General features: G+C 46.1%; 1 protein-coding gene across 1 annotated transcript; it reads right to left on the bottom strand.

Annotated features, from left to right (window-relative positions):
- Positions 1 to 29: 29 nt before the first annotated feature.
- On the bottom strand, positions 30 to 13,242 carry LOC139387129 (DEAH (Asp-Glu-Ala-His) box helicase 30). Its single transcript, XM_071133150.1, has 20 exons — positions 13,053 to 13,242; positions 12,675 to 12,802; positions 12,050 to 12,160; positions 11,792 to 11,961; positions 11,543 to 11,660; positions 11,247 to 11,396; positions 10,861 to 11,013; positions 10,280 to 10,750; positions 9,448 to 9,831; positions 7,955 to 8,030; positions 7,729 to 7,833; positions 6,857 to 7,032; positions 6,407 to 6,613; positions 6,215 to 6,296; positions 5,852 to 6,045; positions 5,449 to 5,608; positions 5,095 to 5,252; positions 4,890 to 4,990; positions 1,292 to 1,431; positions 30 to 1,033 (listed from the first exon to the last, which is right to left on the bottom strand). Exons 1-20 carry the CDS (start codon positions 13,219 to 13,221, stop codon positions 771 to 773), a joined length of 3,516 nt encoding a protein of 1,171 aa, XP_070989251.1. The 5' UTR covers positions 13,222 to 13,242; the 3' UTR covers positions 30 to 770.
- Between the last annotated feature and the right edge of the window lie 454 nt (positions 13,243 to 13,696).

The raw sequence follows: 13,696 nt of genomic DNA, 5'->3' as shown, positions 1-13,696 counted from the left end.
CAGTACAGAGAAGAAAATTGCAACCAGTAACATTGTTTAACATCTTTATATTTCAACAGACCATATTTAAATAAAAAATAATGGTTAACAATACATTCATGTAATCATTATTTTTGTCATCTTGACACCGTCTCGCTGTCATCTTGACACCGTCTCGTTGTAGTGCACAGGTCACTAGACACTCATTAACAGTCAGATTCATTCAACTTCTGCTTTTCAAAAAACAAATATACTTGAGTCCATAATCTAGTCAAACAAATGGATTTCCTCCCATATAGAGAGCAATCACAGTAGTATTTACAGTACCATGAGTTCACTCCTATTTAAATGGGGCTCTTGAAATATAGTTTAAGTCAAACCTTCAGGGCATGATGTATTTTCCTGAACTCCATTGTAAACTCAGTGTTCCCATTCATCTATATTTCCAAACATTTTCTCATTATTTCTCTGTGTATCTCAGGTGCGGAGAGAGGACATTTAGAATGGGTAGTGAACTATGGATAGTATTGTACAGTTAACCGATATTACATGTCTTCTCAGATTTGTCAGCAGACCGTGCCCCGAGCATTTTGCTTTGGTACTTTTTTCCTGACCAGAAAAATCTATGGACTCTTGCTACGGCCAGAGTTTTTTCAGGTCACAAAGCAGTACTCCATCCACAGAGTTTTTTCAGGTCACAAAGCAGTACTCCATCCACAGAGTTTTTTCAGGTCACAAAGCAGTACTCCATCCACAGTGCTTTGACATTCCTTTATTCCAATGCGAGTGAATCAGTCTACCTCAGAGTCACTGTGGCCACCGTTTGGCTGGGGGTCTGTATTGGACTCAGTATTGTTCAGCAGCTCCACCAATAGCGAGATGAGCTTGCCATCCTGTGTGATGTAATTGGCTGAGCTGTGTGGGCGGAGGTTGCGGTACAGCATGGTCTGGATGGAGGAGCGTAGCTCCCACAGCAGCTCCCATGTTTGGACAGACAGCTCACAGCGTACCAGCGACCGCCCCGGGAACGCCACCTCCACACGGTCACCATTCACTGAGAGAGGCAGGAGAGTGTTAAAGAGAGGAAACAAGGAAATATCCCTTTTCCACTATTTGACTGGATTCTAGCATCCTTTATAACAATTCCACTCAATAGTCATTGGTATCGATAAAGCTAGTGAGGCCCTCAACGACATATCTGTAGCGTCAGCGCAAGTCGACGTGCATTAGTTGGTGAATGGTGATATCTCTACAGTACCAGCAGTTTAATGCCACTCTAGGATTCATAAAATGGTGCTGAATTGAATTATACCTCTCTCAGTGATGTCACAGTCGGTGAGCAGCAGTAGGGCGAGGGGGTGGGCTGCTGAGGAGTCTCTGATGAAGACGTTACCGTTGGACTTGATTGCACTGAAGAAGGTCAGCCAGCGACTGGGGAACTGCTCCTTTCCCCTGGAATAAGACAAGAATGGGTTCTTAATAAGCACACACACACACACACACACACACACACACACACACACCATAAAATATAGGCGAATATATGAGAACACCCACTATACATACACAAAAGTATGTGGACACCCTTCAAATTAGTGGATTCGGCTATTTCAGCCACACCCATTGCTGACAGGTGTATAAAATCGAGCACACAGCCATGCAATTGGCAGTAGAATGGCATTGGCACTGGTAGGATGGCACCTTTACAACAAGTCCGTTGGTCAAATGTCTGCCCTTCTAGATCAGCACCGCTCAACTGTAACTGCTGTTATTGTGAAGTGGAAATGTCTAGGAGCAACAACGGCTCAGCCGCAAAGTGGTAGGCCACACAAGCTAACAGAACCGGACTGCCGAGTGCTGAAGTGCGTATAAAATGGTCTGTCCTCGGTTGCAACACTCACTACCGAGTTCCAAACTGCCTCCGGATGCAACGTCAGTACAATAACTGTTCGTTGGGAGCTTCGTGAAATGGGTTTCCATGGCCGAGCAGCCGCACACAAGGCTAAGATCACTATGAGCAATGCCAAGCGTCGGCTGGAGTGGTGTAAAGCTCGCCACCACTGGACACGCGTTCTCTGGAGTAATGAATCACGCTTCAGCATCTGGCAGTCCAACAGACGACTAGGTTTGGGGGATGCCAGGAGAACACTACCTACCCGAATGCATAGTGCCAACTGTAAAGTTTGGTGGAGGAGGAATAATGGTCTGGTGCTGTTGTCATGGTTCGGGCTTGGCCTCTTAGTTCCAGTGAAGGGAAAACTTAAAGTTACAGCATACAATGACATTCTAGGCAACTCTGTGAATCCAATTTTGTGGCAACAGTTTGGGGAAGGCCCTTTCCTGTTTTAGCATGACAATGCCCCTGTGCACAAAGTGAGCTCCATACAGAAATGGTTTGTCGAGATTGGTGTGGAAGAACTTGACTGGCCTGCACAGAGCCCTGACCTCAACGAACACCTTTTGGGATGAATTGGAATACCGACTGCGAGCCAGGCCTAATCACAAAACATCAGTGCTGACCTCACTAATGGTCTTGAGACTGAATGGAAGCAAATCCCTGCAGAAATGTTCCAACATCTAGTGGAAAGCCTTCCCAGAAGAGTGGAGGCTGTTATAGCAGCAAAGGGTGGACCAACTCCATATTAATGCCCATGATTTTGGAATGATATGTGCGATGAGTAGGTGTCCACATACACTACATGACCAAAAGTACATGCCCAGACACAGATCAATCACATCGTAACTAGAGGTCGACCGACTATGATTTTTCAACGCCAATACCGATAATTGGAGGACCAAAAAAGCCGATACCGATTAAATCGGCAGATTTTTTAAAATGTATTTGTAATAATGACAATTACAACAATACTGAATGAACACTTATTTTAACCTAATATTATACATCAATAAAATCAATTTAGCCTCAAGTAAATAGTGAAACATGTTCATCGCTGAAACATCTTCAACACCTGCATTGCTTGCTGCTTGGGTTTTTAGGCTGGGTTTCTGTACAGCACTTTGAGATACCAGCTGATGTACGAAGGGCTATATAAATAAATTTGATTTGAATTTGGTTTAAATAATGCAAAAACAAAGTGTTGGAGAAGAAAGTAAAAGTGCAATATGTGCTATGTAAGAAAGCTAACGTTTCAGTTCCTTGCTCAGAACATGAGAACATATGAAAGCTGGTGGTTCCTTTTAACATGAGTCTTCAATATTCCCAGGTAAGAAGTTTTAGGTTGTATTTATTAATAGGAATTATAGGACTATTCCCCTTTACACCATTTGTATTTCATTAACCTTTGACTATTAGATGTTCTTATAGGCACTTCAGTATTGCCAGTGCAACAGTATAGCTTCTGTCCCTCTCCACGCTCCTACCTGGGCTCGAACCAGCAACACAATGACAACAGCCACCATCGAAGCAACGTTACCCATGCAGAGCAAGGGGAACAACTACTAGAAGGCTCAGAGCGCACGCTAACTAGCTAGCCATTTCACTTCGGTTACACCAGCCTCATCTGGGAGTTGATAGGCTTGAAGTCATAAACAGCGCAATGCTTGACGCACAACGAAGAGCTGCTGGCAAAACGCACTAAAGTGCTGTTTGAATGAATGTTTACGCGTCTGCCTCTGCCTACCACCGCTCAGTCAGATACTTAGATACTTGTATGCTCAGTCAGATTATATGCAACACAGGACACGCTAGATAATATCTAGTAATATCATCAACCATGTGTAGTTAACTAGTGATTATGATTGATTGTTTTTTGTAAGATAAGTTTAATGCTAGCTAGCAACTTACCTTGGCTTACTGCATTCGCTTCTCCTTGTGGAGTACAACGAGAGAGAGGTAGGTCGTTATTGCGTTGGACTAGTTAACTGTAAGGTTGCAAGATTATGAAAACTTGAAATCGGCCCTAATTAAAATCGGCCATTCCGATTAATCGGTCGACCTCTAATCGTAAAATACACACACACTAAGAGCCAATTTATGCTTGATGCGAAAATGTGGTAGGAGACTCCATGTGATGCAATTGCGGAGGCTCCGGGGGCATGCAGAGGTCAAAATGAGCTCCGTACTGCATCGCCGTGTGCCACTCAAATTTTATAACAATGCAGAGGGCTCCGTAACTACCTGCCCTCCAGAACACCAGGACACCTACACCACCCGATGTCACAGGAAGGCCATAAAGATCATCAAGGACAACAACCACCCGAGCCACTGCCTGTTCACCCCACTATCATCCAGAAGGCGAGGTCAGTACAGGTGCATCAAAGCTGGGACCGAGAGACTGAAAAACAGCTTCTATCTCAAGGCCATCAGACTGTTAAACAGCCACCACTAACATTGAGTGGCTGCTGCCATACATGTATCACTAGTCACTTTAAACTATGCTACTTAATATAATGTTTACATACACTACATTACTCATCTCATATGTATATACTGTACTCGATACCATCTACTGCATCTTGCCGATGCCGTTCTGTACCATCACTCATTCATATATCTTTATGTACATATTCTTCATCCCTTTACACTTGTGTGTATAAGGTAGCTGTTGTGAAATTGTTAGGTTAGATTACTCGTTGGTTATTACTGCATTGTCGGAACTAGAAGCACAAGCATTTCGCTACACTCGCATTAACATCTGCTAACCACGTGAATGTGACCAATCAAACTTGATTTGATATAGCTCCGCATTAACATGTTTGGTTGATGGTAGGTGGGGGCGGGAGGTCCTGTATAAACACAAACTCACTTCCTTGACAACTTCCTTCACAACAGCTCTGCTCCACAAAGCGCAAGAAGTGTGAACGCCCTGACTTCTGCAGAGGCCGTAACACCGTAAACGTTGCACGGCCACTGCAGACGTCAGATTGACCATGCAGCGCTTAACACACACCTGTTGACGGAGGAGCGGTGTAGGAGCACTGGGCCACTCTGCGTACGGAAGGACAGGCTGTTGGGGCGGAAGCGACCTTTGGTCACTGCTCCCCTTTTCACCTGAGGCACAGAAACATAACAAGTGAGTCAGGATACTGAGTGCAAAGTTTAAGCTATAGGAACCCGCAGACAGTCATTCTTCTGTTTGAGATTTAGATGTGTACCTGTATGAGGTTGGGGTAGAGTCCGGCCAGCAGCACAGCCTTGACCAGCTCGTCCTGGTGGCTGTGTTGGTTGTAGAGGGAGGAGGATCTCTGGCAGTCAGCTGAACGCTCCACCAGCCCAGCCTCAAGGAGGTTCTCACTGAACTGGGAAGTCAGACCTGGAACACACAAGACATCAATGATTAATAAAAACGTATGAAAATATATGGAATATGAATATCTATGGGAGACACAACAACCTGGGTCAGCCGGAGAACTGACTGAACCAATGACGAGGGCACGGAGTGTTACCTGGTCAGGTCACAAGGTAAGGAAAAACCCGACAACCAGGAGTTTACCCAATGGCTCTCTCACCATTGATGAAGCGCAGGCCGGCTCCAGACAGTGTGTATCTGTTCAAGTAGTCCTGTCTGGTCTCTCTGTCCCTCTCTTGCTGAACACTCCTCCAGCCCAACACGGCTCGACTGAACACCAGGTAATCACTGTAGCTTGAACCTCCCAGGTCTTCCTTAGCCTGGAGGGAAGGAAGTAGAAAGAGAGAGGGAGAGAGATGGAGGGGAAGAAAATATTGATAAAATGTGACAGAAAATCAACTAGTGTAATTCAAAATAAAAGACTAACTTAGATCATAAATAACAGGTAAATGCTGAAATGACCAGCAGACATTTACACTGCAATAGAAATGTGAACTTTGCAGGTTGTTATGGATCTATAATTAAAACTGCCCAAGTGGACGTGGACTAAGTCAGTGTCTGACCTTAGAGACCAGGGCTCTGTTCTGCATGCTGTTGTGGAAAGGGTCTCTGGTGAGACAGGCTGTGACTGACAGCAGGGGCAGGACACAGCGGAACAGAGCAGCAAGCACCAGCACCTTCCCCAGGCGCGGGTCACAGGACAGACAGGCAACTCTCTCCCCCAGGGGAGTCAGGGCCTCTGTCTTGTCCAGAACACCTAGGGAGAGGGAGGGGAGAGGAGTACTAAGAACAAAACACCAGTAAAAACACCAGTAACACACACACACTTATACTTGGCCTTTTGAATGATTTGCTAAATCCCAACTGAAACAATCTGGATGAAAATGTTTTTCATCATGTGAGGACAGATCATTAGAGAGTCTCACCAATCTCTTGCAGGTTGCGAACAGCATCGGTCACAGCCTCTCGCTCTGGGCTGTCCAACACCTGCGATAAGAAATCCACTGCCTGGAGAGACCCACCAAGGGAACATCAATGTGTGACTACATGCAGAGACCTCACAATTACACTGACTGGCTCTTACACCACTACATCGTTCCTCTGTCAAATTCCTTCACCTTGCAGTGGGGGCTGTGGATCTTGGCCTGTACCACCAGGCTCTCCAGAGGGGTGCGTAGGATCTCAGGCACAGGGAAGGTCGTCATTGATTCCAGGCGTTGCCGTGGGAACAGGTGGTAGGCATGTCCGGGCTGGCATCGCCCCGCCCTCCCTCTACGCTGAGTGACGTTGGAGCGCGAGATCCAGACTGTGTCTAGACATGACACCTGGGGACCAGCAAGACAGAGGTTTGCAACACCACACTAGTATATTATAGTCCATCACCAGTTGGATTTGCGAACCCCAGCTTGGCGGCTCCTGTAAGTACTAGGAATGTTTTCCATACACAATCTTAAAAAATTGGGAACAGGGATTTTTTTAGGAGAGCACTATTGAGGTGCTTTAAGATACCGTTTCTGCATTAATGGCTATATCATCTATTCACTGTGCCAGAAGTGACCGTCACCTACCTTGGTCCGTGTGTCATAGTTCTGCTCCTTCTGAGAGCCCGCGTTTACTACGTGAACAATGTCGTCGATGGTGATAGAGGTCTCAGCGATGTTGGTGGCCAGGACGATCTTCCTCCGGCCCTCAGGAGGGCGCTGGAACACGGTCTGCTGGTCACCCACCGACATACTTGAGTGTACTGGACAGAGAGAACATGGGGTCACTAATATAAGAATATTTTGAAGATAAATAAACAGAGTTTGAGAGGATGCGAGGACGAGAGTACCAAACTAAATATAGTACTAATGGTTAATAGGGATTTGTAAATAGGAGTTGGGTCTCAGTTCAACAGCGGTTTAGAATCTCTGGAATGTCACTCCTGAACTCAGAGCTGCGTGTACTATGTCCTCTACATTGAGTCGGGGGCAGGATACTTGTTATTTGGCCATTGGCCAAGTTGTACTGCAAGGACTTCTGATTGGTTAACCCCAGGCTAGGGTGGTGGGGGGAAATGGCATCCTGTTCCTTCGTTCAGTGGGGAAAAGCTGAGAACAGGGGAGACTGAACATCTACCTCCCAGCATTACATCTTGATTTATCCTCTCTAAATAAACCTATTTTTCTCCCCCTGATTTGCTTTGGAGTTTGTTTATTGAAGAATAACAAATTGCTAACACTGACATACTTGAGTGTACTGGACAGACAGAGGAGGAGTAGAGACATTACTTTATTATAATCCAGTCTCAAGACCGTTCCTTGTGCACTACATTTTAATTAGGTTCAGAATTCTTTCCTTACTATGTCACAATGTGATCTGACCAGGAATAATACAGGTAGCATGTTGTGAATGGGCAGCAGGACAGAAACCAAAGACAGACCCCTTATCCAGTCCTTACATGGTAGGATCATTTGAGAGCCAGACTGGAAAGTTGGCTTCTCCTCTAGTCTCTTCTGGACGGCCTTAATGTCCTGCCAACCTGGTAGGAAACACAGCACTGCACCTGTAAGAGAAATCATCAATGAATTTATCAACCATCAGTTGGATCAGACCTTAGCTTAACAGACATGGAGAGACAAGGGGAACAAAGAGTAAAACTAGGGGAGTGTTGAACTGTTGGTTACCTGGCTCTCCCTGTCTGTGGATGTGCTCTATCACATTAGCTACTAAGTCCAGGTCTGGCGTGGCATCATCCTTCTCCTAAAAAACATAGAAACACAGTCAATTTATGAACAAACATATACACTACCGTTCAAAAGTTTGGGGTCGCTTAGAAATGTCCTCGTTATTGAAAGGAAACGGCAGATTTAGTTAATCCAAGTGTATCATTTTAAAAGGCTAATTGATCATCAGAAAACCTTTTTGCAATTATGTTAGCACAGCTGACAACTGTTGTTCTGATTTAACGAAGCAATAAAACTAGCCTCCTTTAGACTAGTTGAGTATCTGGAGCATCAGCATTTGTGGGTTCGATTACAGGCTCAAAACGGCCAGAAACAAAGAACTTTCTTCTGAAACTCGTCAATCTATTCCATGCGAGAAATTGCAAAGAAACTGAAGATCTCGTACAACGCTGTGTACTACTCCCTTCACAGAACAGCGCAAACTGGCTCTAACCAGAATAGAAAGAGGAGTGGGAGGCCCCGGGGTACAACTGAGTAAGAGGACAAGTATATTAGTGTCTAATTTGAGAAACAGACACCTCAAGTCCTCAGCTGGCAGCTTAATTAAATAGTACCCGCAAAACACCAGTCTCAACGTCAACAGTGAAAAGGTGACTCCGGGATGCTGGCCTTCTAGACAGAGTTGCAAAGAAAAAGCCATATCTCAGACTGGCCAATAAAAATAAAAGATTAAGATGGGCAAAAGAACAGACACTGGACAGAGGAACTCTGCCTAGAAGGCCAGCATCCCAGAATCGCCTCTTCACTTTGAGACTGGTGTTTGGTGGGTACTATTTAATGAAGCTGCCAGTTGAGGACTTGTGAGGACTTGTGTCCTCTTACTCAGTTGTGCACCGGGGACTCCCACTTTCTATTCTGGTTAGAGCCAGCTTCTTCAGTTTCTTGGCAATTTCTCGCATGGAATAGATTGACGAGTTTCAGAAGGAAGTTCTTTGTTTCTGGCCATTTTGAGCCTGTAATAGAACCCACATGTGATGCTCCAGATACTCAACTACTCTAAAGGAGGCAAGTTTTATTGCGTCTTTAAAATCAGGACAACAGTTTTCAGCTGTGCTAACATAATTGCAAAAGGGTTTTCTAATGATCAATTAGCCTTTTAAAATAATAAACTTGGATTAGCTAACACAACGTGCCATTGGAACACAGGAGTGATGGTTGCTGATAATGGGCTTCTGTACACCTATGTAGATATCCCATTAACAATCTGCCGTTTCCAGCTACAATAGTTATTTACAACATTAACAATGTCTACATTGTATTTATGATCAATTTTATGTTATTTCAATGGACAAAAAAAAAAAGGACATTTCTAAGTGACCCCAAATTTTTGAACGGTAGTGTACATATGAAAGAAAACAGGCAGGAATGTACAAGCGCCGTCAATTATTGAAAACTACTAACGTCCACCCCTCAGCAGTTATCACCTTACTCACCCGTCCCTGCAGGTCTGTCCTTGCCGGGGGTGGCGGTGGTCTCCCCATCTCCCTAAGGACCTCCTCCAGGTACCGATCCCTGACAGGGTGCATGAACCCGGGAACACTGACCACGGGGCAGTCCCCGAAGTACTGGGCCAGCCTCTGGTTATCCCCTGTGGCGCTCATCAGCACGACGCGGAGGTTGGGGTTGTCCCTTAGGGCGGGTCGCAGTAGGGCCAGCAGCAGGTCCGTATTGACGTCCCTCTCGTGGACCTCATCCACCACCACATGGCTAACCCCCCTCAGGGAGGCGTTACCCTGCAGCTTCCTCAGTAACACCCCCACCGTCAGGAAGAGAAGGGCCCCACCGCTGTGCTCCGGGGGACGGCTCTCCAGACGCACCTAGAGGGTGGGGGGGGGTCATGGGAGAGTGATTGACAGCGCAAATGTCCAATGAACGAGAGAAGTTGACCTACAGTAGAGGGAGTGACAGCTCAAATGTTAGTAGGGCGGGACGATACCAGTATCGCAAAAAAAATGTTGATGGCAAAAACGTAAACACGAAGCAAACCGAACTCTTCGGTCTTTTAAAATCTTGCTGTCTGTAAAATATTGTGTGCTACAGCTTGTAAAATAAATACATGTGACTGAATGACAACATAATGTTGTGTTTCCAACATCAGGGCCATTTTCCTAGAGGTTAAATCCAATTCATGTTTTGTTTCCTTGCCAGGATACTAACGAGTATTGCAATAATGGTATTGTACCGGCCCTAATGGTTAGTTAGTCTGTGATTCTGGTGACAACAGCATTTGATCTAATTATAAACAGCATGCTCCCTGTAACTCACCTGATACCCTACAGAGCGTTTGAGGGCGGGGCCCATCTCGTGGGCAACACGGTGAGCCACTGACACAGCGCTAATCCTCCGAGGCTGGGTGACCAAGATGTTACACTCCGCTCCCTCCCCGCCCCGCACACGCCCCTCCAGAAGGAAGCGCGGGATACGCGTTGTCTTGCCACATCCCGTCTCCCCAGCAACCACGATGACCCTGGAGGACTCCACCGCTGACACAACGCGTTCCCGGTGGGAGTCGACTGGGAGCTCCACCCCCAGGCCAGGCCCTGCCCTCTCCCACTCCTCCTGTAGGTCGGAGCTCAGCTGCTCGGCCTCCTGGGTAGAGAGGGGCCGGTATGGCCTGCCTGTGATGGCGTCTGTGACGAGGTCCTCTTCCTCCTCTTCGTCCTGCTGGTTCAACCTTTGCTGGCTTCTCTCCTCCTCCTCCTCCCACAGCTTCTGCATCTCTGTCGCCACTGGATACTGGACAATTCAAGACATGAGCACAAACAGAGGCAATGAAGTAAATTCCTGGCCAATGTCGTTAGCTACACAGCCTGATTTTCCAGTGTTGATGATGCAGGATAACCAACCTGTGTGAGGTATTCTCTGGTGCTATGCTCCAAGTACTCGGGTATCTCCAGATGGCAGGGCTCTCTGTCTCTCTGCCCCGCCTCACGCATCTCCTCCTTGTGGTACTTAGCATGGGTCAGAGGTTGGTTGTCCTCATCTAGCAGCTCCATTTCCTGGAGAGAGTATAGACAAAGTTGAGCATTGAGCACCAAACGGAACAAAATGGATGCAATAAGACACCTATAGTTGTATTCCTTTGCAAAATGTTTTATCATAAACGTTCCTTTCCATGCCTTAATGAACACAACCCTGGTATGGGAATGCATGTTTGAAAACAGAATCTAACAGACATATTATAAACAAATGCATGATTAATTCTCTGTGCTCTTTCATCTGTGGTCCTCACCTTCAGTTTGAGACAGGCCAGTGCAGCAGCTCTCCTCTCTGCCTCAACTCTGCGAAGAGCCGAGGCCACAAACGTAATCTCCTCTGGCCATCGCATGGTCAGCTCACATCTCTTCATCTTACCGCCCACCGTCTTGTACTGTACCAGTTCCTGTAGAGGAGAACGGGAGAGTGAGTGACAGTTCAGAGATAAGTGACTTAGCTTTAGACAGGTTGTATGATAGCTTATAACAAGTGCTATGACAGGCTGCATTATGGCGCATGTTGGACCTATAGGAGACAGAGACAGTTACTGACCCTGAATCTGTTGGAGGACGTGGCCACCTGGATGACCCTGGTCAGCAGAGCTTTAGGATTTACGAACATGGAAAGAGCCTGGGAGAGCTCAGAATTCTCCTCAGGTGCCCTGTATACACTGACATGTGCAGCACAATAAACCAAACCATCAACTAAAAAGTTAATCAGGTCCCCTGCAAAATCAGCAAAGTATAAGCCATAATACAGTGGTAATGAGTAGGATCCATAGTAACAGGAGGATTGTAATACCTTGATTGTATGCGAGGTTCCAAGGATCCATTCTGGAGGTCTCTTCTAGGCACATGGACATCTGTCCACCGACACTCCTCCAGGTCCTGTAAGGCTGACAGTGGCGGTCCTCGCCCTCGTCCCACACTCCTCCTGGCCACCTGATTGTCTGGACCCAGCACACCCATCTCCTGCAGCGATGAGAGGGAGAGAAAGAAGTGAAAGACAAAGTGAGACAGGTCCTGCTGTAATTATTTAAGGGCAGGGCTTTTCTCTTACCCTCAGCTTGTGACAGGCAGCAGCAGCAGCGTATCGTTCAGCATCAATCTTCTTGCGAGCAAAGCCCTCCACCTCCATCTTGCTGGGCCAGAGGAGTGTGACAGTGGCTCTCTGAAAACAGACACGTATAGCAACAGTGAAACAATTCTTAGACAATGGACTTTGTTTGGGAAAAGGCATCATCTGTCAAACAAGATGTGTTGCAATCACAGGTGGCTGGTGGCACCTTAATTGCGGAGGACCTGCTCATGGTAACAGCTGGAACGGTATCAATCACATCAAACACTTAAAAATATATATATTTTTAAATGTAACCTTTATTTAACTCGGCAAGTCAGTTAAGAACAAATTCTTATTTACAATGATGGCCTACACAGGCCAAACCCAGACAACACTGGGCCAATTGTGTGCCACCCTATGGGACTCCCAATCACGGCCGGTTGTGATACAGCCTGGATTCGAAACAGGATGTCTGTAGTGACGCCTTTAACATTGAGACGCAGTGCCTTAGACCGCTGCGGCACTCTGAATTTCCATGTTCCATTCCAGCCATTATTATGAGCCGTCCTCCCCTCACCAGCCTCCTGTGGTTGCAATAGTCCACCTAATGCCTTGTCTCTCTGACCTTGAGACCCCCATCCTCTGTGCAATGGTACTGGATGTGTTGGGAGAGGTCAGACACCCCAAGCGACCGGGATATGGTGGTAAACAGCAGGCTCTTCGGTTCAGGGAACTCTTTCAGCAGCTCACTACCTGATATGAATGATGAAAGACGGAGGTCAATTACTCAGCTAGCTATCTTGACAACTTAGCAAGATATCATTGTCATACAACTTGAAATAGAGACATGTAGATAACTAGCTAATGGCAATGTAAGCAACTTTTCGGTCAGTAAGCTAGCTAGCTTTTAATGACGATTACTTCTGAACGTATGTCTCAAGGTGCTTTTCTCCGGCTTGGACCTAGCACCAGTCAACTCAATTCAACAGCATTTCTCACTCACCCCGTCTTGTCTGGCCCGCTGACGCTGCAGTATCCTGATTGCTCTTGGCTTTTGTCTTGTACCACCGGACCCGATTGTAATTTTGTCCAATTGTGTTCCCTGTATCCAAAGATTTCCCAAGGTTACACAACGCTCTGAATCGCACGAGTATTGAACCGGGCTGCGCCATGTTTGAAATACAAACGCCGGCTGCTTCGCACTTCCTTAGTGACAACACGAAATAGGTAATGACACGTGCATACACTGCCACCATCTGGCGTGGAGTGGAAAGGTGCCACTCCACAATACGTTACTGCTGTAAAGTGGCATTTTACAAACAAAAAATTATCAGTTAGTTAGTTAAAAATGAAAGTACAGTTAGTTTCTATTCATTCATTAACTCATTTATTTATTTAACCAGATAAGTTCTTAGAAGACCCCCTTAAAATTGTCCATAAGGCAATGCCAATGGACCTTAAATGACCATTGTCTTAAATGCCCACATGGCAATTATTATTACAGTTAGAAAATTACTGTATGATGCCAATCAGTCTTCAATGTGATGCCACCTGTCAGAAACTGACAAGCAGCTGGAGAGTGGATGGTCTCATCCCAGCCAGGGGTGGCAGGTAGCCTAGTGGTTAGCGCATTGGGCCAGTAACCGA

This window comes from Oncorhynchus clarkii, chromosome 28 (assembly GCF_045791955.1).
Source record: "Oncorhynchus clarkii lewisi isolate Uvic-CL-2024 chromosome 28, UVic_Ocla_1.0, whole genome shotgun sequence".
Classification (NCBI taxonomy): Eukaryota; Metazoa; Chordata; class Actinopteri; order Salmoniformes; family Salmonidae; genus Oncorhynchus; species Oncorhynchus clarkii.
Note: the sequence above shows the minus strand (reverse complement) of the source record. Positions and strands in the feature narration are given on the sequence as shown.

Excerpts from the sequence above, each read along its gene's own strand:
- LOC139387129 (XM_071133150.1), bottom strand. The coding sequence starts at position 13,221 with ATGGCGCAGCCCGGTTCAATACTCGTGCGATTCAGAGCGTTGTGTAAC. Across the intron at positions 12,161-12,674 it reads CAGAGGATGGGGGTCTCAAG|AGAGCCACTGTCACACTCCT; the intron begins GTCAGAGAGACA and ends GTCTGTTTTCAG. Across the intron at positions 6,614-6,856 it reads ACTATGACACACGGACCAAG|GTGTCATGTCTAGACACAGT; the intron begins GTAGGTGACGGT and ends GCTGGTCCCCAG.